Genomic DNA, 25,406 nt, shown 5'->3' on the forward strand with positions numbered 1-25,406 from the left:
TCACCCTGACCACAGCCAGTTTCACCCTGCCCACATAAAATGCCAAGGGCAACAAGTAACTAAGAGAGTCATGGAGCCTTCTAAGGCCACAATGAAAATTTTAATTTCCTTTCTTCTTTGATTGAGACTCATTTGCATTCAATGGCTAATGTGAGCTGTAGTCTGCCACAGGATATGACTTGTGGGTTATAGTTTGTGTATGAGGCCAGAATGGTAAAAGGAAAGGCAGTCGGAAGAAAGATTTAGAGCAGGCCATAGAAGGGACATATGCAGGCTCCAGGCAGGTCCGCCATGGACGGAAATACCCAACAGTAAGCCCTGGAGTTTACCAAGGGAGTGAGAGAACATGCATCAAGGAGGACATACATAAGAAGAAGGAGCGAAGAAACTTCAGGATTAAGTGAAAGTTGAGATGCTTGTTGCTTAAGCACATTCACTTAGGAAACTTAGTTACAGCCCATACCTACTTCATGGGACGTGCATCTTATCTGTGCATGGAATGTGTGACACTGAGAGCAAAGGCTGATCCCCTCCCTCTCTGCTATCAGCTACTTCCACCTTTTACCTATGAATACATTCTATCTCTAACTGGTATTTGTAGGTAATAAATACTTATTGAATAAACGAATGAAAGAAAAAAAACATTTTGCTCAAATCTATGGCTGAATGTCTTTCATTGAAACATTCTTGGGCAAGTTAGAAATGCCGGCCTCTGATAAAAATGCCCCAGGGGCTCTCTTGTTGCTATGAGCCAGTGCCCTGTCCAGGTTTCCCACCCTCCTCTGCATGTCATCTTGATCGGCTTCTCAGGGTGCCCAAATCATCTGAGAATGGGGAATTTCAGGGCAGAGTACAAGGTGCAGCTTTCTCATGGCCTGGCCTCCCAGCATACAAGGTTAGCCTTGCAGTTCCTACCACTTTCCACTGAGGGCAAGGCAAGCACTTTCTCTAGTCTCGGAGCCGATTTCCTGGTTCAAGTCATCAGTTCAACTGGAGCTCCATTCCCAGGTGGAGTACTAAAACCTCCTAGTTAGCTGTCTTTGCCCCGAGCACTCAGATGTTCTCTCCTCAGCTCTCTAGTGTTTCTCTTCTAATCCATCCTTCGTGTCAACTTCTTCCTAGTTCAACGTTCAGTCTCTAACACCGTGTCAGCTGCTAGGAAGGAATGCTGTGCCTGGTAGCTCACCATTCACTCTCCTTCACTACAGCCCTCAACATGCTGCACTGTCATTCTCCACTTACATGGTCATGAGCTTTGCAAGGACCTTCTACTCAGCACAGCATGGGTCCACAGTAAATACAGAAGACACCTGGTGACTGAGTGGCATAACTCATGATGGAGTAGAAATCAAGGCAAACATAGTATTTCTGTAATGACTCTGGTAGGTCGGGTTAGGCAATATCCTCTTGTGAAGATTGGTATCAACTCTGAGAAATATTTTATTCAGTTGTAAAGTCCCAGTTAAATTCCTTTGTAAAACTGGAGAAATAAAGGCTCTGATTAAAAACTAAAATTTCCCCAGCCCTCTCAAAAGGGGTAGGGGAGGGGAGCAGGTGTAGAAGAATGTCTGATCTGTCATATTCTTTAGTCAGAGCCATAAACGTGTTCGGGTAAGACAAAGTGATGTTCTGATAACGTTGATAAAAGTAACTTGAAGACTGGGTCACAGGAAGCCCAAGATAAATGCTGAGAGGAAACAGCTTCTTTTTGAAGTAGCCTCTTCATAATCATTTTCCCACACATTTGTTCAACTTCCGAAGGAGGACTGAATACTTGATTTGCTTTGCAAATGAAAAAGCTTAAGAATGAGACATTCAGATAATGTTATAACATGTGCTTAGAAGGCTCCTCCAAGCTTGCTTTAAGTTTAGGCTGCAGCTTCAGAATCGTGTGAACAGTTCCTGCAGGCACATACTAACCGTGTTACCTTAGGCTGGTACTTGGGGTTTTTATTTTGTGTTTTTTGGTACTTGGTTTTAAAAAGAGATTCTTGAGGGTCTTCATAAGAAGGTGGGATGGACAACGACCTCAGCAGCATCCTGACAACACAGGCACTAATAGGTTCCCTGAGGGTGCACCTCAGTGGTGTCGCTTGGTGATAGCACCACAGCTCCAGAACTCAACTGGGGAGGAGGGGCAGCGGGTGGGAAGGTGAACTATTGCTTATCTTGCTTACACTATGGCAGGCCTCTAATTTTATTTCCATATTCTACAAACATGTGTAGGAGTTTTACGCCAGCTAGCAGTTGGGAAGAGGAAGAGAGCAAGACCTGAAATGGCCAGAGAAGTCTCCTCTCTACACAAAAAGCAGACTGAAATCCTTTGAAACTTGCTGACAAACCAAAACTTCTCAATGTCTTCTGTGAACTTCTTGAGGCTGCCTAGCACAGTGCCTGGTAATCAATAAATGTTTGTCCAAACAACACATGATTAACAATAATCCGAGCAATGTTATTGTTTTGGAGATATTTTAAGCTCATTAAAAGTTTTTGAAAGAGATCATGATATCGTTACCAATAAGAAACGTCTCCTTTTACCTTTATTTTCCATACAGACTTCTTTGAGTTTCTGTTCTCAAACACCTAATGACAAGGATAACAAAACTTGGATTAAAATATTTTTGGTGAAAATAAATTTTATCAATGAGAAGGGGCATTTTAAAAAACATCTCTCCCAGGTTTCTGTACAATGATGATTTCTGTTTAAAGGCCCACAACATTAAGAGTTTCTGGTGTGAAATTACACAGGTCTCTCTTAACCTCATGAAACTGAGAGCCAAGCACAAAGAACCTGCCTATTAAGATCAGGATGGACATAAACACAAAAATAGCTCAGTAAAGAAGCAGACCACTATTACAAGCATTAGGTAAAGATTTTTATTTCTTATTTAACCATGCTGTATGTATACATACAATATCAATATATACAACTTGAACAAATACAATATATACATAAAATACAATGAAAGTTGGCTTTTGAAATTAATACGACAAACTTATCATATGATTTGTAATTTTGGCCAGTATACAGTATTGTAGTAATGCTATTGAAGTTATTAATGATTTAAATTAGACTACAGTATAAGTTCAAAGGCACTAGGAAGATCTATGTCTTCTTCTAGCATTTTAGATCAAAGAATAACTAAAAAGGAAAACAAATGCATACATTAAGAAACTGGGCAGACACTGGCATACTTAAATGTAAACTCTACCCGTTCTTTAATTCACAGCCCTGTAGGAAAGGGAGGGACTTTCCTTAAGATAAGGGTTAAGGGAAAAAATATTTTTAAAAGACTAGAAAGAAACAAAACAACCTAAACCTATAATCATAATTTTAAAAACATGTTACAGTTGAAGTAGCACCACCCTCTCCCCCAAAGTAACCTTAAATTTCTTGCAGCAAAAAAAAGTCCCCTTTTCCCAGAAAGTAGATGCCACAGCATGTCAAATGGATTCTACTTGTGGAACGAACACATAGATGTAGACCCGCCACCTTGATTACTCTTATACTTCACAAGAATCTAGACAAAAATGGGGAATACTATTATATTTTAATATCATTATTACTACATGTAATTGCAAGGTTTACTAAAGAACATACCACAAACAACATTCTACCAAGGCTCCTTTGAATAAATATTACTTTTTTAAATTAAAGAGAAAAATAGCCATTCAATAACCTACTTATATGTGACACTCATTTTAAATCTACTTCTTATATTAAATAATGAGCAAGTTTGTTCATCTATAGCCTTTCATGAAATTAACACCAAAGTTACAAAATATTTCATTTGTGGACAACGACACAAAGTAACTGTGAAGAAACCATAGAACTACTATGATTAGAGCTAAGTGAAGAGCTCTAAAGTCAGGTTCCCATGTTTTCACATGGATACTCAGGCCTGGCTCCAATATCTAATCTTGGTATTATATAAGATGAATATTTAATGCCCATCTGGTATAATCAGTTCTAATGTGAATGTTTAAAAAAAAACTGCTAAAGTAGCCTGTTTTTAAAATTTCTCAACGTTTTGACTTTTTATAGATTTCGTTTTGTTACTGCTGTGGCATGGAAAAGAAAAAAAAACCTAACATACTGGCTTAAATTTTCTATAATGTTTTAAAGCTTAATTCTAAAGTTATTCCTTTTCTATTAACTGGATGGTTAAAGGGTATACACGTGCATTTTTTAAAAAGAAGAAGTAGCCATATTTTTTTCCTACTGGTAAAATTAAGATTTCTCTAGAGTTATTATTAACAGAGTTAAATATGCATCTACAATTGCCAAGATATTCTGCTTACACAAAGCTTTTACAAGACATAAATTCACAAGTCTTCACGGTACCTAAACAATGCCCCACAAAGTTATAAATGTCTAACTATCTTACACGTTATAAAGAAAATGCTGCCAGTTAACTGCAATTCTTATTACCTAGAAGATATTCACCATACACGGGATATTTAGTACATCACCTTTGGAATGTACTTTAAATTTATGGACACATTTTTACCACCACCTCACAAATAACGCTACATTCGCTCACTCCCATTCTATATACATCTTTGTAATTATAAACCAATATTGAACCAACTTACTAAAATAATGTTAACTTAATAAATACTCATTTATGAAGTCTTAAAACTTGTAGCCAATGTGTTTCAGGGCTGATTACAAAATTTTAAAACTCATAAAAGATATATATATATATATATATATATATATATATAGTGGTTTTGGAGTAGCATAACTTTAAAAAAATAAAAATTTTGTAAGCAGTCAACAAAAGAACAAACAATTCTATGACTTTTTCTTTTACTATAAAATAAAAATAATTTTTATTTAGAGGTATGGTCTAACTGGATTTGTCAATGGAAGAAATTCAGGGAAGAATATTTTCTTTATAAAATAAGAAGAAAGACAAAACAAAGTGTTTTAAAAGCAAACAATTAAAAGATATTTTTCTTGCTTTGTCTGTATTTTCTAGAAAACAGAGACCTTTCTCAGTTGGGAGAAACAGAGCAATTTTCATCAAAATTTAGAACTCAGACACAGGAAAGCATCAGTTAATCATGTTTCAAAGTGAATTAAAAAAAAAATAATACCCATAGAGGCAAATATTAGTGACCAGTATTTAGCTTCTTAATTTTCTGCAGCTGTGACTCCTTTATATTCAGGTACAGATTCAATGTTTCAAGAAACATGAAACCAAAACAAACAAACAAAAAATTTGACTTGAAGTGGCAAAAAAAAAATCAAGAGAGGTCCAGATGAAACATATCTTCAACTTTTGTTTTTTAAACATGTATACTTCTAAAGATTGACTATCGAATTATACAATTTTCTATAGATCAATAAGATCCCCCATCTCATATTTTAAATGCAATGAATGTTAGTATAAAAATGGAACATATTTTAAAAGGCCAGGTGGGTGTTAGGATAGAATCATTTCTTAGATTTGCAGCCCATACATTCATATATAACAGGAAAACATAGGACAATTAGACCTGCAACTTTCTATGTGCAAAACATGACTTACATTTTTTTTTCTATTTTGAATATCCGGTTATCTAAATATACAGTAGTTGAGTAAATCACTAGCAGATTTATGTATACATTTAAACTGCAACTCTCTATAGTATAAGCTGCTCTCTCAACTTCCCTGCACAGTATAAGTTGAAAACTAATATGACAATTTGAACAATTACCAGTTGTACAATTTTAATGTTATATTAACTTAATATATATAGACTAAAAGTTATTAGGCAAATTATTAGTTCCAGTCTTACTGCATGATCTACAGCTTCCATTATTTGAAATAACACAAAAGTCTTCAGTGTTTTAATTAAAGGTTTTGTCCAGGCATGAGGATATCACTAATTTTTATTCTGACTTTAAGTCTGTAACATTTACTGAAGTAAAGAGTCAATTACAGTTTCAGGCTTTGCAGAACGCTTTCTGTTTGGAGAAGAGAAAAAGAAAACATGAATGCCTTCCTAAAAGACTGAAATGCAAACACTTTACATTATGTAGTAGATAATACCAGGCAGCCATAGAGTCTAGAAACAGGCCAAGGTTTGACATGCTTGACCATGAGATCAATTAATGTCTGCCTTTTCAGGCTAGGGAAAGGTCACCTAGAGTGAACACAAGAGCATGGCCCTCCACTCCACCACCCACAGTGATGAAGGAGTGAGTGAATGATAAACTGGACTAGACAATGTGGACAGGCCAAGCGGTCTGCATGCTTGCCAGATTTGAACCCCCTGATTATCTCTTCTGGGGTATGCTAAAGATGCCGGCTTATTCAGTGCAAATCAGAGTCACAAATCATCTGAAGCAACAACTCACAGATGACTGTGTAGGAAATGATGGAAATGTTCCATTAATCTATCATGTTTATTGCAGTTTTGCTTATTAGCACACTGAAATATGTGCTTCTAATGAGGAATATCACATTGAACATTGTCAAGCAATGTAATGTAGTATCAATAAACCATTTAATATTTGTCTATAATTATGGCCACTTACTGTTTTCATAATACAGCAGGCTAATTCTGGTAAACAGAGATGCTGGGTTTGGCTTGTCGAATGTTAGCTCACATTTTTTTTTTTTTTTAGATTAAACCGAAAAAGTATATATTTTAAAATAAGCATTCTGAAAACTGTATCCAAATACCTTATCAAATTATTTGCTTGTTTGTTTTAGGTCCACATAGCTTTTAAAAAGTGACTAAAGGGCCTCCCTGGTGGCGCAGTGGTTGAGAGTCCGCCTGCCGATGCAGGGGATACAGGTTCGTGCCCCGGTCTGGGAGGATCCCATATGCCGCGGAGCGGCTGGGCCCGTGAGCCATGGCCGCTGGGCCTGCGCGTCCGGAGCCTGTGCTCCGCAACGGGAGAGGCCACAACAGTGAGAGGCCCGCATACCGCAAAAAGAAAAAAAAAAAAAAAGTGACTAAAGACGGAGATCTCATGTAAATAATCCTGATTTCTGGCTTCTCCTTTGAAACAAGAAGATCCAGAAACCATGGGCCCTCTTTCCCCAAACTAACTAAAAGCAGGGTAACAGGCCACTCACTCCAGACAGAACACGCTCTGTTTTGCCCCAGCCCACACCACTGCCTATTTTTCTCCCACACTGAGAGCAACTGTCTTACCATTTATCATCATACTTGCACTGTTACTTTTCTTACTAACTGCAGAGTTAAGAGGAAAATACCTCCATTAAAGTGGAAAAGTCAAAGACATAGAGGAATTGGTGTTTCTTTGAATTGATTTGCTTCATTCATTAATATTACATGCATGGCTTCTGTTGGCATATGAAATGCTTTTAATGTCTGACATCTAAATGCTGAATAATGTAAAAATTTGTACACTTTTAATATGCTACTGATTCCTCCTCCCCAAATTTATAAAACTTAGGTTATGTCTATGAGATTATGTTACACAAAAATATTAAAACTTAGACTTCACCCTACATGTAGCTCAAAAGTCTAGGTACTCAAAGTAGGGAAAAATATAAGCTTATTATTTCCTATCATTTCAGGAGCCCCAAAGTCTGTTAGTCAGTTTAAATAAGCTGAACAGTACTTAATGTAGGGAAGGGAGAGAAGAAATAAGCTCCAGCCCAGGGCTTTCACATCCTCATTTCTCTGGGCTATGTTACAATACATATAGACTACGCAATAGTCAAAAGAGAGGGAAAGACAGAGAAGTTTTATTTAACTGGTGACTGAGGAAATCAAGGTTCTTGGGGCAGTATTCATGACAGAAAAATGAATCAGCTGAATACAATACCTTGGGAGTCTAACGAGGCAAATTAATTAGCATCTCACTAGAATAATTAGTGTAAGGATTAAGGAATTAAAATAGTAATGACTTATACATTTGGAAAGAACAAAGTAAATTAACAATAAATTCTACTACTCAGGAGGGCTAAAGAAGTTGGAAGACCTTAATTCTTTAGTCAGATTTTATTTACTCAAATCGTAACTACATAGGACTTCAATATTTAGTTAAATATATCAGACAAAATACTTATCATATTAACTAAATTTCCTTTAAATGTACTTAATTTGAAAATCTCACTGCCTTTGGCTCATGGGACTCAAAGACAGTTCTTACCTTCTCCCTGTCTTTGGCCTTGCTTTCCCCTTTGAAGTCCGTGGCCTCTCTAATTTCATCAAGGACTGCCGTAGGCTCTCCTCAGTATAGGCAAGATACACATGGGAAAGGTCCACTTCAAAGGGCTATATGTAAAGGAAATAAACACAAGACATTCTTACAGAAGAATTTAAACCAGATTTGGGGGAAGATTTAAAATACTAAATAAACTCTTAGGAAAAAAAGCCAAAGACAAAACCAAATAAATATCTAAAGATATCTTTTTCTAATGCCATTTATCTCAAATGTATTCACTAAGTGTTGGTGAAGAAGCCTTGACACACTATAAATTCCTTAGCAGTAAAGAAAAACTGTTGCTGTTTTCCCTAAAGCTGCTACTTCCTCTTGTTGACCTAAGACTAGGACCAGCTTTGAAAAGGACAGACTTATTCTAGTCTCTAACCAAATCCCCAAGGCCCAGAGAGATGGTGAAAAGAACCTCTAAAGAGAACTACACGTCACGCTTGTCGTAGAAATGCCTGCCATCACAACTAAAGGTGAACAGAACTGTCCTAATAATCACCCCATCCTAGAGCCTCTATTCTCAAAATAGTAGCCTATTTTTCAGCTGAGCTGATTAATAGATATCATGATGATAACACAATTTAGTGACCCACATTCCTATAAAGAACCAACTGTAGTTTTTTTTGTTTTTTGTTTTAAAAAAGCACTCTTACGTCTTTCTCCTTTTTATCAGGAACTGGAGTCTGCTTTCTCATGTTATTTCCTGTGTAGGCAACACATTTCTCAAAAAAGGAAAAAAGAAGGGGAGGAGAATTATCTTAATTAGCAATTAATACTATGAATGAGGCAAATTACTATGAGATATACTGATGGTACACTCATAAAACATGATTTGAATGCTGGAATAGAAAGGGACCCCAGAGGTCATTCAGTCCTATACACCAACCTACACCATCTCTACTACGTATAACACACAGAATATTCTGTGTGTTATAACATAATTATTAAAACATCTTGTCCACCCCAGTGGCTTCTCATTTGATTCATCCTCTGGACCACCTTTCTCCACATTGTAGCCAGTACAACTCCAGTCTACAGGAAGTATTCCGTAAGTATTTCATGAAAGGATGAAGGTTAATACTCACTAGTTGCCATTCCCCTATGTCTTCATTCCAATGGACATAGTTTTCAATCATTTCCTTTTAAAAGAGTCAGAGATGATCTACTTTTAATATTTAATAACATTTAAAATACTGAAAAATATTCATGGAACTAAAATCTTAATATAGTAAGTAAAAAAAAAAGTTAAGTCTCAAAACATTATATGCTACATGATGCCCCTTTTATATATTTTAAATTATATACTTTCAAGGAATATATGTAGATTCAATTAAACTGTATAAAAATAAAAAGCAAGGAAATAAAGAACATGGCATTCAGGATGGTGGTTACCTTGAGTTTGAAGAGGTAAAGGGATAGAAGAGGCTAGAGGGAAACCATTTGGTTAGAAACAGGTCACTACCATGGTCCTAGCTTTTGTTTTGGGTGACAAGTTCACTACAAAATAACTAACTGACTAAACAAAAGTAGGCCATCCAAGGACCATCAAGGACAGTATATTGTGAACCAAATACTAATTCTGTGCAGCTGAGGTCCAAAGGAAAAAAAATACTAAGGCTTATATTCAGACAAATTTCTTAAAGCTGTATATAGATTCAAAATAAATTTTTAAAAATCAATGTTAGAAATTAAAAAGGATACAAATAGATGGAGAGATATACCATGTTCTTGCATTGGAAGAATCAACACTGTGAAAATGACTATACTACCCAAAGCAATCTACAGATTCAATGCAATCCCTATCAAACTACCACTGGCATGTTTCACAGAACTCAAACAAAAAATTTCACAATTTGTGTGGAAACACAAAAGACCCCAAATAGCCAAAACAATCTTGAGAAAGAAAAACAGAGCTGGAGGAATCAGGCTCCCTGACTTCAGAGTATACTACAAAGCTACAGTAATCAAGACAGTATACTACTGGCACAAAAAAAAGAAATATTGATCAATGGAACAGGATAGAAAGCCCAGAGATAAACCTACTCACATATGGTCACCTTATCTTTGATAAAGGAGGCAAGAATATACAGTAGAGAAAAGACAGCCTCTTCAATAAGTGGTGATGGGAAAACTGGACAGCTACATGTAAAAGAATGAAATTAGGGGCCTCCCTGGTGGTGCAAGTGGTTGAGAGTCCGCCTGCCGATGCAGGGGATACGGGTTCGTGCCCCGGTCTGGGAGGATCCCATGTGCCGCGGAGCGGCTGGGCCCGTGAGCCATGGCCGCTGGGCCTGCGCGTCCGGAGCCTGCGCGTCCGGAGCCTGTGCTCCGCAACAGGGGAGGCCACAACAGTGAGAGGCCCGCATACCGCAAAAAAAAAAAAAGAATGAAATTATAACACTCCTTAACACCGTACACAAAAATAAACGCAAAATGGATTAAAGACCTAAATGTAAGGCCAGACACTATCAAACTCTTAGAGGAAAATATAGGCAGAACACTCTGTGACATAAATCACAGCAAGATCCTTTTTGACCCATCTCCTAGAGAAATGGAAATAAAAACAAAAATAAACAAATGGGACCTAATGAAACTTAAAAGCTTTTGCACAGCAAAGGAAACCATAAACAAGACAACAAGACAACCCTCAGAATAGGGGAAAATATTTGTAAATGAAATGACAAAGGATTAATCTCCAAAACATACAAGCAACTCATGCAGCTCAATATCAAAAAAACAAACAACCCAATCCAAAAATGGGCAGAAGACCTAAATAGACATTTCTCCAAAGAAGATATACAGATTGCCAACAAACACATGAAAGAATGCTCAACATCATTAATCATTAGAGAAATGCAAATCAAAACTACAATGAGATATCATCTCACACTGGTCAGAATGGCCATCATCAAAAAATCTACAAACAATAAATGCTGGAGAGGGTGTGGAGAAAAGAGAACGCTCTTGTACTGCTGGTGGGAATGTGAATTGATACAGCCAGTATGGAGAACAGTATGGAGGTTCCTTAAAAAACTACAAATAGAACTACCATATGACCCAGCAATCCCACTACTGGGCATGTACCCTAAGAAAACCATAATTCAAAAAGAGTCATGGACCGGGCTTCCCTGGTGGCACAGTGGTTGAGAGTCTGCCTGCTGATGCAGGGGACACGGGTTTGTGCCCCAGTCCGGGGAGATCCCACATGCTGCGGAGCACGGGCCCGTGAGCCATGGCCGCTGGGCCTGCGTGTCCGGAGCCTGTGCTCCACAATGGGAGAGGCCACAGTGGTGAGAGGCCCGCGTACCACAAAAAAAAAAAAAAAAAAAAAGAGTCATGTACCAAAATGTTCATTGCAGCTCTATTTACAATAGCCTGGAGATGGAAGCAACCTAAGTGTCCATCAACAGATGAATAAAGAAGATGTGGCACATATATACAATGGAATATTACTCAGCCATAAAAAGGAACAAAACTGAGTTATTTGTAGTGAGGTGGATGGACCTAGAGACTGTCATACAGAGTGAAGTAAGTCAGAAAGAGAAAAACAAATACCATATGCTAACACATATACACGAAATCTAAAAAAAAGAAAAGAAAAATATGGTCAGAAAAACCTAGGGGCAAGATGGGAATAAAGGTGCAGACCTACTAGAGAATGGACTTGAGGATACGGGGAGGGGGAAGGGTAAGCTGGGACAAAGTGAGAGAGTGGGATGGACATATATACACTACCAAACGTAAAATAGATAGCTAGTGGGAAGCAGCCGCATAGCAGTGGGAGATCAACTCAGTGCTTTGTGACCACCTAGGGGGGTGGGATAGGGAGGGTGGGAGGGAGGGAGATGCAAGAGGGAAGAGATATGGGGACATATGTATATGTATAACTGATTCACTTTGTTATAAAGCAGAAACTAACACACCATTGTAAAGCAATTATACTCTAATAAAGATGTTAAAAAAATCAATGTTAAAGTTTACTAAAATATACTGGAAAGACAGAAATTTGGGGAAAAGAATAATAGAGGCTGAGATTTTAAAATTTTACTAGTATTTAGAGTTAGCATATATCTAGAGATGGATGGTAGTGATTACTGCACAACAGTGTGAATGTACTTAATGTCAATGAACTGTACTCTTAAAAATAGTTCACTGCAGGACTATTTACAATAGCCAGGACATGGAAGCAACCTAAATGTCCATCAAGAGATGAATGGTTAAAGAAGATGTGGCACATATATACAGTGGAATATTACTCAGCCATAAAAAGGAACGAAATTGAGTTATTTGTAGTGAGGTGGATGGACCTAGACTCTGTCATACAGAGTGAAGTAAGTCAGAAAGAGAAAAACAAATACCATATGCTAATGCACATATATGGAATCTAAAAACACGGTACTGATGAACCTAGTGGCAGGGCAGGAATAAAGATGCAGACGTAAAGAACGGACTTGAGGACACAGTGGGGGAAGGGGAAGCTGGGACGAAGTGAGAGTGGCAAGGACATTTATACACTACCAAATGTAAAATAGATAGCTAGTGGGAAGCTGCTACATAGCACAGGGAGATCAGCTCAATACTTTGTGACCACCTAGAGGGATGGGATAGGGAGGGTGGGAGGGAGATGCAAGAGGGAGGTGATACGGGGATATATGTATACTTATAGCTGATTCACTTTGTTGTACAGCAGAAACTAACACACCATTGTAAAGCAATTATACTCCAGTAAAGATTAAAAAAAAAAAGTTAAAATGGTAAATTTTATGTATGTTTTACCATTCCCCTGCCCACACACACACACAGAATTAGCATCCATAAACAAGGAGAAAAGGTTAGCACAGTTTTGTTTATTCTAATTATAGGATAAAGAATGTTGAAAGAATAAACAGGACCTATACCTTTACATGAATTACATGAATTTGGCCTTCCTCCCAGGACTAAGCAACTCTTATTCAGATACTTAGTTACTCAAACAGAGAATTATGTATTAAAAACAGTTAACAGCTGAAGTGAAATGTGATGGCCATTAGTTCAAGAAAATTTTATCATCAGCAACCGAAATGTAAATATTTACCATTAATTAAATTAGAAATTATATTTCTTTAGTCCTTAACCCCAGCCAAGTGACCTAATACCTAAGACAGAGAAATTCCCAATTACCTGATAATCCTGAGGTATAAAGTTATCAATAATAAGCATCTGAAGTCGAAGCTCCCGGCTAAGCTGTCGAATGTTCTCCAAGAGGCCTTCAATTTCCCTCTGATGTTCCTGTTGGAGATCGGCCATCTAACAGAAAATCAATGAAAATACTAAGGACAAACAAGATTTTAAATACAAAACAATTCCATCTGACATAGGGCAGTGGTCTAGGAAACCTTGTAAGAACTTACCCAGTTCTTTCACAAAAACAATGGACAGAATAACACTATCTATCATTGTCTATTCCATGTTATTAGTTAAGGTTGGAAATAAACAATTTAGCTTAACAGCTGAAATTAAAAATTGCAAATAAAGGCAAAAATTTTATTTCTTTAAAATTGTAAGCACACATTATGATTCCTTTAGGATTCTTAATCATACTTAATCAAAGAAATTCTTTTCTAAAAAATTCAAACTACAATAATAGGTAACTTCTAAAAGACCAACCTCTGACTTCGCAGCCATCAGCATAGTCCAAACTTTCTTTAATTTCTTGGTCTTTCCTTGTGCTTCTTCTTGCAAACTGGTATACTTTTCTTCAATATCTAAGCGTTCTTGCTATGACATAAAGTGATAAACTTCAGAATAATTTTCTTCATTAAATCACAAGTTTAATTATTTAACAAATGACATAAATGTTTAGCAACTATTATCTTTCAAAGCAATCCACAGATATGCTTTAAATTTTTATTAAGGGACTTCCCTGGTGGCACAGTGGTTAAGAATCCACCTGCCAATGCAGGGGACATGGGTTCAATCCCTGGTCCGGGAAGATCCCATATGCTGCGGAGGAACTAAGCCCGTGCACCACAACTACTGAGCCTGCGTTCTAGAGCCCACAAGCTACAACTACTGAGCCCATGTGCCACAACTACTGAAGCCCACATGCCTAGAACTCATGCTCCACAACAAGAGAAGCCACCTGAAGCCTACGCACCTGGGACTTCCCTGGTGGCACAGTGGTTAAGAATCCACCTGCCAATGCATGGGACACAGGTTTGAGCCCTGATCCAGGAAGATTCCACCTGCCACAGAGCAACTAAGCCCGCATGCCATAACTACTGAGCCTGTGTGCCTAGAGCCCGTGCTCCGCAACAAGAGAAGCCACTGCAGTGAGAAGCCTGTGCACTGCACAAAGAGTATCCCCCGCTCTCCGTAACTAGAGAAAGCCCACGCGCAGCAACGAAGACCCAACACAACTAAAAATAAATAAATAAATAAATTTTTAAAAATTTTATTAAGATTATAGATATTCAGCTTTTCACTAGAAAAGTTAAATACCTTAGGTGAAGCATCAACCAAAACCAAAAATTTACATTACCTCTTTTTCCTCAAGTTCTCTGCGAAGTTGCTCTGCTCTTTTCCTCCTTTCTTCCAGTTCCATGTTGGATTCTTCAAGAAGTTTCTCTTGTTCCTCAGCTTTTGCCAACAAATCAACACCACCAACAATTACCTTCTTCTCCAGTGCAGATAATTTCTCTAGCAAAGACTGATGCTCTTGTCTGTTAATTAAAATGAGAACAATCTGTATCCATCAATTATCTACTATTCTACTAAATTTCCCCAAATTTAACAAGGATTTGGATGTAAAATTTCAAAATAGGAATATAATTATGTAACATCTCTAGCAAACTACACAACTGTGTAGTATTGCTTTTTATTACTATTCAATTTTCTTGCTTATACATCCTATGAGAAAAAACAGGAAATTTAAATCACAAATCCATCTCAATTCAGTAATACTCACTGGGCCTTAAGAAGATCTTTTTCCCGTTTCTCTAACTCAGCTCTAGCCTTGTTTCTTTCTTCTTCTTCCATGTCAAGCTTTGTTTCAAGTGCTTTTCTCTCCTCATCAATTTTTGCTTGCATTTCAACCATTTTATCTGGGGAAACTTTCTTTTTACCTATTTGAGTCATTTAATTCCAACAGTCACTTCAGAGTCAATGCTTCAGACACATAAATTATCTTCAATATAAAAGATACATTCCTCATGAAGAGAAAATCAAATGTCAACATTTTAAGGAAGTCAACTGAATAATATATTTTATTTGTATTTATTATGTCCCTAGAAGATCTTTTTAACTAACTGCTAAATTCAAACTGTTGTCCAACTGTGCAATGATAACTAAGAACAGAAGTAAGTGAAAAAGAAGCATAAGAGATTAGCAGGGAAAAAAAAGAGAAAGATAAACAGGAAAACTAAATAAATTTAAAAAAGCAAAGATATTTGTATGTCCCCAAATAACACACATCATCAAAAAAGCAATATGATTATTTAGTTACTTTTTTCTGATAACGAGGTATAAAATCAAGTGGCTTCTCAAAACACCTCCCCACAAAATTTATTAAAATAAATGAATAAATAAAAGCCACAAAGGGACTTCCCTGGTGGCACAGTGGTTAAGAATCCACCTGCCAATGCAGGGGACACGCATTCAAGCTCTGGTCTGGGAAGATCCCACATGCCGCGGAGCAACTAAGCCTGTGCACCACAACTACTGAGCCTGCGCTCTACCCGCAAGCCACAAATACTGAGCCCGCATGCCACGACTACTGAAGCCCGCGCACCTAGAGCCAGTGCTCCGCATCAAGAGAAGCCATCACAATAAGAAGCCCTCGCACCGCAATGAAGAGTAGCCCCTGCTCTCCGCAACTAGAGAAAGCCCACGTGCAGCAACAAAGACCCAATGCAGTTAAAAATACATAAACAAATAAATTTATTTTTTTTAAAAAGGGATTTCCCTGGTGGCACAGTGGTTAAGAATCTGCCTTCCAAGGCAGGGGACACAGGTTCGAGCCCTGCTCTGGGAAGATCCCACATGCTGCAGAGCAACTAAGCCCATGTGCCACAACTCCTGAGCCTGTGCTCTAGGGTCCGTGAGCCAAAACTACTAAGCCCACGTGCCATGACTACTGAAGCCCACGCACCTAGAGCCCATGCTCCGCAACAAGAGAAGCCACCTCAATGAGAAGCCCACACACTGCAACAAAGAGTAGCCCCCGCTCACCGCAACTAGAGAAAGCCCACGTGCAGCAACGAAGACCCAACACAACCAAAAATAAATAAACAGAATTGATTCTTTAAAAAAAAAAAAAAAAAGCCCGCACATCACAAAGAACAACAGCCCCTGCTCGCCGTAACTAGAGAAAGCCCACGCACAGCAACGAAGACACAATGCAGCCAAAAATAAATAAATAAATAAATTTATAAAAAAAAATAAAAGCCCTATATAGGTATAAAATGTACAGATAAAAATATCAGGCAGAATTTATAAGTAGTTTTTAACATATATTTTCAGAAGTTTTCTAAAATTGTGTTTGATAAAATTACTTGAAAGTATTTTATTTCATAGTATACTTTTAAAGGAAGTAACTCTATACTAATTATATAACAGTTACATATGAATTAACCAGGCATTTTACAGTTGCTGTCACAATATATCATCATATCTTAAATGAACTAAAATAGCTTGTTATGATGTCAAACTCAGGATCCTAAATCTCCCTAAGTCAGATTAAACATTCCAAGTGTCAAATATAAGTAGAAATACTACAAAATAATGCAGCTAGAAATACAGCTTCAAAATGATTATTTTGATTATAATGTATAGTAGAGTGTTTTATGTACATATAATAGACATTCAATAAATTTTATTGAATGAATTTCAAAATCATGAAATTAAAATGAAAAACCAAAAAGAGAAAAGAAAAACTAGCTTATTAAAATGGTTATGAAACTGAATCAAAGATAATTCATTTCTGGTAATACAATTTCTTTGAAACATACTTTCCTTCAGAAAAACAATCAAATTTTTCGTAGAATTGGTCTGAGGCTCTCCTGAAAGCTTTCTGTCATTCTTAACTTCCTTCCCAGAGGACCACAGAAGAGTGTAAAGAAGAAGAGTTTTTTATAAACTGTTAATGTCTCCACCAAAAGCCAAACCCTCATGCTAACAAGGAAAGAGAAGTGAAAAATAAAGATGATGGAGATATATATCTGAATAAACTCTTTCAGGAACCATGAGACCATGAATCATTCACAGGCTTTAATTCTTTGGGTTAAAATCATATAAAACCCCCAAAGGTTTAAAATACGTTACCCTTCACTTCTATAGAAATACAAGAAAGTCCAAAGCAAACTAAAGCCACAAAACAAATAAGTTAAATAAAAGAGTAAACAAAAGAACTGATCCAAATTCACGCTCTGATGTGGTGTGATTCACTGCAATCCCAAAGTCAGGCTGTAGACCTGACTCTGTTGGATTCTTTGGCACAATCACCTATACTGAACATTCTGAATTACACTATTAATAAATAATTTTAAAAAGTAATCTAACTCCTATTCCCAACGAATTCCTAGAAAGGATTTCCCATCAGTAATACTATTTCTTAGAAATCTGAGGGGGGAAAGTATAAGTTCAGGTATAAAGTAAGTGTATGCACTAAAAAATTATAACTTCCTTTCCACTTCAAAATTATAAATATTTAAGAAAAAATGGCAAATATGTTAAGATTAAAAAATGTATGTGTGAGGTAAGGGGATCGCTTTAGACCCTGAAGAACTAGGCGTTGCAGTGGGTTTTAGCGCGATGAGCTCAATCGGCACCGGGTATGACCTGTCAGCCTCTACATTCTCTCCCGATTGAAGAGTTTTTCAAGTTGAGTATGCTATGAAGGCTGTGGAAAATAGTAGTACAGCTATTGGAATCAGATGTAAAGATGGCGTTGTCTTTGGGGTAGAAAAATTAGTCCTTTCTAAACTTTATGAAGAAGGTTCTAACAAACGACTTTTTAATGTTGATCGGCATGTTGGAATGGCAGTAGCAGGTTTGTTGGCAGATGCTCGTTCTTTAGCAGACATTGCGAGAGAAGAGGCTTCCAACTTTAGATCTAACTTTGGATATAACATTCCACTAAAACATCTTGCAGACAGAGTGGCCATGTATGTACATGCCTATACACTCTACAGTGCTGTTAGACCCTTTGGCTGCAGTTTCATGTTAGGGTCTTACGGTGTGAATGATGGTGCACAACTCTACATGATTGACCCATCGGGTGTTTCATATGGTTATTGGGGCTGTGCCATTGGCAAAGCCAGACAAGCTGCAAAGACAGAAATCGAAAAGCTTCAGATGAAAGAAATGACCTGCTATGATGTTGTTAAAGAAGTTGCAAAAATAATTTACATAGTACATGATGAAGTTAAGGATAAAGCCTTTGAACTACAGCTTAGCTGGGTTGGTGAAATAACTAACGGAAGACATGAAATTGTTCCAAAAGATATAAGGGAAGAGGCAGAGAAATATGCCAAGGAATCTTTGAAGGAAGAAGACAAATCAGATGATGATAACATGTAACATTTACTTCATTTACTTCTATTTAACTATTTAGCCCTTTGGATTAATACATACCCACTGACCAACTTTCATTAAACTTTTGTCTTGTAATGACTAAAAAAAAAAAATGTATGTGTGAAAATCATAGGGGTATAGAGTAAATGGTCTGATTGACACATGTACATTAATTTTTTAGGTTCCTAGGGTTGCAACTGTTTTGTTAGTTAAAAACATACAGTTTCCAAACCCATTAAGAAGCAGTAAAATAAAAATTTATAGGTAGAAATACAAAAGCACATGCATATTGATGAATTACTACTATGCCTGAATTGCATTAGTTATTCAAAACCATTCAGGTAATATTTTCAAACTGATGTTTTAGCAGCAAAAATCTTATTGCGCTCTCATACCATTTTCATAAAGATGACCATGCATATAAATAGCTAGGGTCAGGTTCAAAACTCTGATATTCAAGTAACATATTATTTTAGCCAGAATCAGTCTGATAAATCATATTTCTCCCCAAATAATATTTTAAGCTAAATGTGAATAGGTACCAACTCTCCTAACCAGGCACTTAAAAACATGGTATCATGAAAAGTTACTTTTACACCGGGTTTTTTTAAGATTTTAAAAAAATATTAATGAACCAAACCAATCAACCAACCAACCAAAAAAACCACTTTCTTTTTCTAAAAGTGTAAATTTTCAGCACAAAATTTCAGGTAAAAAAATCTAAAAAGAATTTTAATGTCATAGAGTATTTAATTGAGCCAAACCAGAGTGGTAATATTTTAACTTCTCCTCTACCATGTGCTCTAACCAAAACTGTGAAGGTGAACTTTGGCAAGGTAAAGTTAAAGAGAAGAATTTCAGGAAGTGTTAACTGAATTAATTTCATTTTCATTATACGAGCACCCATGAGCTTACATAACCAGACGTTTGATTCCTCGCTTTAAAAAAAAGTAAAAGGTTAAGTGAAAGGTTAATGGTGAAATTATGGTCATTATTTTCTGGTAAGAAGGCAGGGATGAGTATGATACCATGTCGATGGATTTCCATCAAAACTTAGCATTAGGGCTTCCCTGGTGGCGCAGTGGTTGAGAGTCCGCCTGCCAATGCAGGGGACACGGGTTCGTGCCCCGGTCTGGGAAGATCCCACGTGCCGCGGAGCGGCTGGGCCCGTGAGCCATGGCCGCTGAGCCTGTGCGTCCGGAGCCTGTGCTCCGCAACGGGAGAGGCCACAACAGTGAGAGGCCCGCGTACCGCAAAAAAAACCAAAAAACAAAAAAACTTAGCATTAGGTATGGTAAACAATACAGCCTTAAAGGGACCTGTAACAGAATATCTTTTTTAAAGTAATGAGCTATGGGTTTGCAGAGGGTAAGTCAGATAATAAGGGCCTTGGAGTGCTATTTCTCAAGCAGTAAACTGTGTGATAAAAATTAAAGATGAAGAAGAGCACGCCAGCACTTCTGAGCCCAGGAGATTTGAGTGGAAGCAGGAAGACCAGAATGGACACTTGTACAGGGGTTGAGGTATTATCCTTGAGAAATGGCTAGGCTTATGAAGAAGCAGCAACATTCCTGGGAAGCACCTTGTATGAAAAATTGATAGTAAATGGGAAGAGACTGGCAAGAAAAGGGAAGATTCAGAGCAAACGTTGTGAGCTCCGGTGAAGGAAAGGGCAGTGATGCCATGAACGCTGATTGGAGAGTTGGAAAGGGAGCTGCTCTGAGTTAGGGCAGGAGGGACTGCTTTGACACAGTCATGTCAGGTGTGTCATGTCACTCACCTCTATATTCATACAGATTTTACTTTCTATGTATGAATGAAGGGACACTCATTCCCACTCAGAACAACACTCTTTTTTTAAAAAAATTTATTTATTTATTTATTTAAAAAAAGGAGAAAAATGCTTGAATATGAAATCACTTATACTTGTATTTCTAAAATTTGGCTTATTGGGTCTTTAAGAATTTAGAAAAGTGATTATGCCATGTGGTTTTGTTGTCTATTTTGTTAATTAGGTCTAGAATATCCAATGTGTTTGTCACTATCAATCTAATTATTTCTGAACTGTTCCTTTAAGGAGATTATTTGGAAACAAAAATGTTCCTAGAGGGCAGACAGCAGAAGCAAGAACTACAATCCTGCAGCCTGTGGAACAAAAACCCACATTCACAGAAAGACAGACAAGATGAAAAGGCAGAGGGCTATGTACCAGATGAAGGAACAAGATAAAACCCCAGAAAAACAACTAAATGAAGTGGAGATAGGCAACCTTCCAGAAAAAGAACTCAGAATAATGATAGTGAAGATGATCCAAGACTTCGGAAAAAGAATGGAGTAAAGATCGAGAAGATGCAAGAAATGTTTAACAAAGACCTGGAAGAATTAAAGAACAAACAAACAGAGATGAACAATACAATAACTGAAATGAAAAATACAGGGAATAAATAGCAGAATAACTGAGGAAGAAGAATGGATAAGTGATCTGGAAGACAGAATGGTGGAATTCACTGCTGCAGAACAGAATAAAGAAAAAAGAATGAAAAGAAATGAAGACAGCCTAAGAGACCTCTGGGACTATATTAAACACAGCAACATTCGCATTATAGGAGTCCCAGAAGGAGAAGAGAGAGAGAAAGGACCAGAGAAAATATTTGAAGAGATTATAGCCGAAAACTTCCCTAACATGGGAAAGGAAATAGCCACCCAAGTCCCGGAAGCACAGAGAGTCCCATACAGGAGAAACACGCCAAGACACATAGTAACCAAACTGGCAAAAATTAAAGACAAAGAAAAATTATTGAAAGCAGCAAGGGAAAAACAACAAATAACAAACAAGGGAACTCCCAAAAGATTAACAGCTGATTTCTCAGCAGAAACTCTACAAGCCAGAAGGGAGTGGCATGATATACTTAAAGTGATGAAAGGGAAGAATCTACAACCAAGGTTACTCTACCCAGCAAGAATCTCATTCAGATTCAACAGAGAAATCAAAAGCTTTACAGACAAGCAAAAGCTAAGAGAATTCAGCACCACCAAACCACCTCTACAACAAATGCTAAAGGAACTTCTCTAAGTGGGAAACACAAGAGAACAAAAGGACCTACAAAAACAAACCCAAAACAATTAAGAAAATGGTCATAGGAACATACATATCAATAATTACCTTAAACGTGAACGGATTAAATGCTCCAACCAAAAGACACAGGCTCACTGAAAGGATACAAAAACAAGACCCATATATATGCTGTCTACAAGAGACCCACTTCAGACCTAGGGACACATACAAACTGAAAGTGAGGGGATGGAAAAAGATATACCATGCAAATGGAAATCAAAAGAAAGCTGGAGTAGCAATACTCATATCAGATAAAATAGACTTTAAAATAAAGAATGTTACAAGAGACAAGGAAGGACACTACATAGTGATCAAGGGATCAATCCAAGAAGAAGACAGAACAATTATAAACATATATGCTCCCAACATAGGAGCACCTCAATACATAAGGCAACTGCTAACAGCTATAAAAGAGGAAATCGACACTAACACAATAATAGTGGGGTACTTTAGCACCTCACTTACACCAATGGACAGATCAGCCAAACAGAAAATTACTAAGGAAACACAAGGTTTAAGTGACACAATAGACCAGATAGATTTAATTGATATTTATAGGACTTTCCATCCAAAAACAGCAGATTACACTTTCCTCTCAAGTGCACATGGAACATTCTCAAGGACAGATCACATCTTGGGTCACAAATCAAGCCTCAGTAAATTTAAGAAAATTGAAATCATATCAAGCATCTTTTCAGACCACAACGCTATGACATTAGAAATCAATTACAGGGAAAAAAACGTAAAAAGCACAAACACATGGAGGCTAAAAAATACGTTACTAAATAACCAAGAGATCACTGAAGAAATCAAAGAGGAAATGAAAAAATACCGAGACAAATGACAACGAATACACGACAATCCAAAACCTATGGGATGTAGCAAAAGCAGTTCTAAGAGGGAAGTTTATAGCAATACAAGTCTACCTCAAGAGACAAGAAAAATCTCAAATAAACAATCGAACCTTACACCTAAAGGAACTAGAGAAAGAAGAATAAACAAAAGCCAAACTTAGTAGAAGTAAAGAAATCATAAAGATCAATAAAACTAAAAGCTAGTTCTTTGAGAAGATAAACAAAATTGGTAAACCATTAGTCAGACTCATCAAGAAAAAGAGGGAGAGGATTCAAATCAATAAAATTAGAAATGAAAAAGGAGTAGTTACAACGGACACCGCAGAATTACAAAGCATCCTGAGAGACTACTACAAGCAACTCTATGCCAATAAAATGGACAACGTGGAAGAAACGGACAAATTCTTAGAAAGGTATAACCTTCCAAGGCTGAACCAGGAAGAAATAGAAAATATGAACAGACCAATCACAAGTAATGAAATTGAAACTGTGGTTAAAAATCTTCCAACAAACAAAAGTCCAGGACCAGATGGTTCACAGGTGAATTCTATGAAACATTTAGAGAACAGGTAACACCTATCCTTCTCAAACTCTTCCAAAAAATTGCAGAGGAAGGAACACTCCCAAACTCATTCTATGAGGCCACCATCACACTGATACCAAAACCAAAGATACTACAAAAAAAGAAAGTTACAGACCAATATCACTCTTGAATATAGATGCAAAACTCCTCAACAAAATACTAGCAAACAGAATCCAACAACACATTAAAAGGATCATACACCACGGTCAAGTGGGATTTATACCAGGGATGCAAGGATTCTTCAATATACGCAAATCAATCAATGTGATACAACATATTAACAAATTGAAGAATTAAAATCATATGATCATCTCAATAGATGCAGAAAAAGAAAATTCAACACCCATTTATAATAAAAACTCTCCAGAAAGTGGGCATAGAGGGAACCTACCTCAACATAATAAAGGTCATATATGACAAACCCACAGCAAACATCATTCTCAATGGTGAAAACCTGAAAGCTTTTCCTCTAATATCAGGAACAAGACAAGGATGTCCACCCTCACCACTATTATTCAACATAGTTTTGGAAGTCCTAGTCATGGCAAATCAGAGAAGAAAAAGAAATAAAAGGAATACAAACTGGAACAGAAGAAGCAAAACTGTCACTGTTTGCAGATGACATGATACTATACATAGAGAATCCTAAAGATGCCACCAGAAAACTACTAGAGCTCATCAATGAATCTGGTAAAAGTTGCAGGATACAAAATTAATGCACAGAAATCTCTGGCATTCCTATACACTAATGATGAAAAATCTGAAAGAGAAATTAAGGAAACACTCCCATTTACCACTGCAACAAAAAGAATAAAATACCTAGGAATTAACCTACCTAGGGAGACAAAAGGCCTGTAGGCAGAAAACTATAAGACACGGATGAAAGAAATTAAATATGATACCAACAGATGGAGAGATATACCATGTTCTTGGATTGGAAGAATCAATATTCTGAAAATGACTATACTACCCAAAGCAATCTACAGATTCAATGCAATCCCTATCAAATTATCAATGGCATTTTTTTTACTGAACTAGAACAAACATCTTAAAATTTGTATGGAGACACAAAAGACCCCGAATAGCCAAAGCAGTCTTGAGGGAAAAAAACGGACCTGAAGGAATCATACTCCCTGACTTCAAACTATACTACAAAGCTACAGTAATCAAGACAATATGGCACTGGCAGAAAAACAGAGATACAGATCAATGGAACAGGACAGAAAGCCCAGAGATAAACCCACACACCTATGGTCAACTAATCTATGACAAAGGAGGTAAGGATATACAATGGAAAAAAAGACAGTCTCTTCAAATAAGTGGTGCTGGGAAAACTGGACAGCTACATGTAAAAGAATGAAATTAGAACACTCCCTAACACCACACACAAAAATAAACTCAAAATGGATTAGAAACCTAAATGTAAGACCGGACACTATAAAACTCTTAGAGGAAAACATAGGCAGAACACTCTTTGACATAAATCACAGCAAGATCTTTTTTGATCCACCTCCTAGAGTAATGGAAATAAAAATAAAAATAAACAAATGGGACCTACTGAAACTTAAAAGCTTTTCCACAGCAAAGGAAACTACAAACAAGACTAAAAGACAACACTCAGAACGGGAGAAAATATTTGCAAATGAATCAATGGACAAAGGATTAATCTCCAAAATATATAAACAGCTCATGCAGCTCAATATTAAAAAAACAAACAACCCAATCCAAAAATGGGCAGAAGACCTAAATAGACATTTCTCCAAAGAAGACATACAGATGGCCAAGAAGCACATGAAAAGCTGCTCAACATCACTAATTATTAGAAAAATGCAAGTTAAAACTACAATGAGGTATCACCTCACACCAGTTAGAATGGGCATCATCAGAAAATCTACAAACAACAAATGCTGGAGAGGGTGGCGAGAAAAGGGAGCCCTCTTGCACTGTTGGTGGGAATGTAAATTGATACAGCCACTATGGAGAACAATATGGAGGTTCCTTAAAAAACTAAAAATAGAATTACCATATGACCCAGCAATCCCATTACTGGGCATATACCCAGAGAAAACCATAATTCAAAGAGACACATGCACCCCAATGTTCACTGCAGCACTATTT

General features: G+C 37.1%; 2 protein-coding genes across 5 annotated transcripts in view; one reads left to right on the forward strand and one right to left on the reverse strand.

Moving 5' to 3' along the window:
* Positions 1 to 2,992: 2,992 nt before the first annotated feature.
* KIF3A (kinesin family member 3A) overlaps positions 2,993 to 25,406 on the reverse strand; it is a 77,926-nt gene continuing 55,512 nt past the window's right edge. For 2 of the 4 annotated variants that reach the window (XM_060093339.1, XM_060093343.1), the window contains 8 exons: positions 15,132 to 15,288; positions 14,706 to 14,886; positions 13,832 to 13,942; positions 13,346 to 13,471; positions 9,271 to 9,324; positions 8,839 to 8,907; positions 8,123 to 8,247; positions 4,884 to 5,956 (listed from right to left, as the gene is read on the reverse strand). In XM_060093339.1, the coding sequence (XP_059949322.1) occupies positions 5,908 to 5,956; positions 8,123 to 8,247; positions 8,839 to 8,907; positions 9,271 to 9,324; positions 13,346 to 13,471; positions 13,832 to 13,942; positions 14,706 to 14,886; positions 15,132 to 15,288 (872 nt within the window). In that variant the 3' untranslated portion in view covers positions 4,884 to 5,907. Of the gene's footprint in view, positions 3,522 to 4,882; positions 5,957 to 8,122; positions 8,248 to 8,838; positions 8,908 to 9,270; positions 9,325 to 13,345; positions 13,472 to 13,831; positions 13,943 to 14,705; positions 14,887 to 15,131; positions 15,289 to 25,406 lie in introns of those variants that run through there. The other 2 variants (XM_060093340.1, XM_060093342.1) reach the window with 2 other exon arrangements.
* On the forward strand, positions 17,924 to 18,828 carry LOC132486327 (proteasome subunit alpha type-3-like). Its single transcript, XM_060093344.1, is given in 1 exon segment — positions 17,924 to 18,828. A coding segment is annotated over 1 exon segment (768 nt). The 5' UTR covers positions 17,924 to 17,974; the 3' UTR covers positions 18,743 to 18,828.

The sequence above is a fragment of the Mesoplodon densirostris genome, chromosome 3 (assembly GCF_025265405.1).
Source record: "Mesoplodon densirostris isolate mMesDen1 chromosome 3, mMesDen1 primary haplotype, whole genome shotgun sequence".
Taxonomy (NCBI): Eukaryota; Metazoa; Chordata; class Mammalia; order Artiodactyla; family Ziphiidae; genus Mesoplodon; species Mesoplodon densirostris.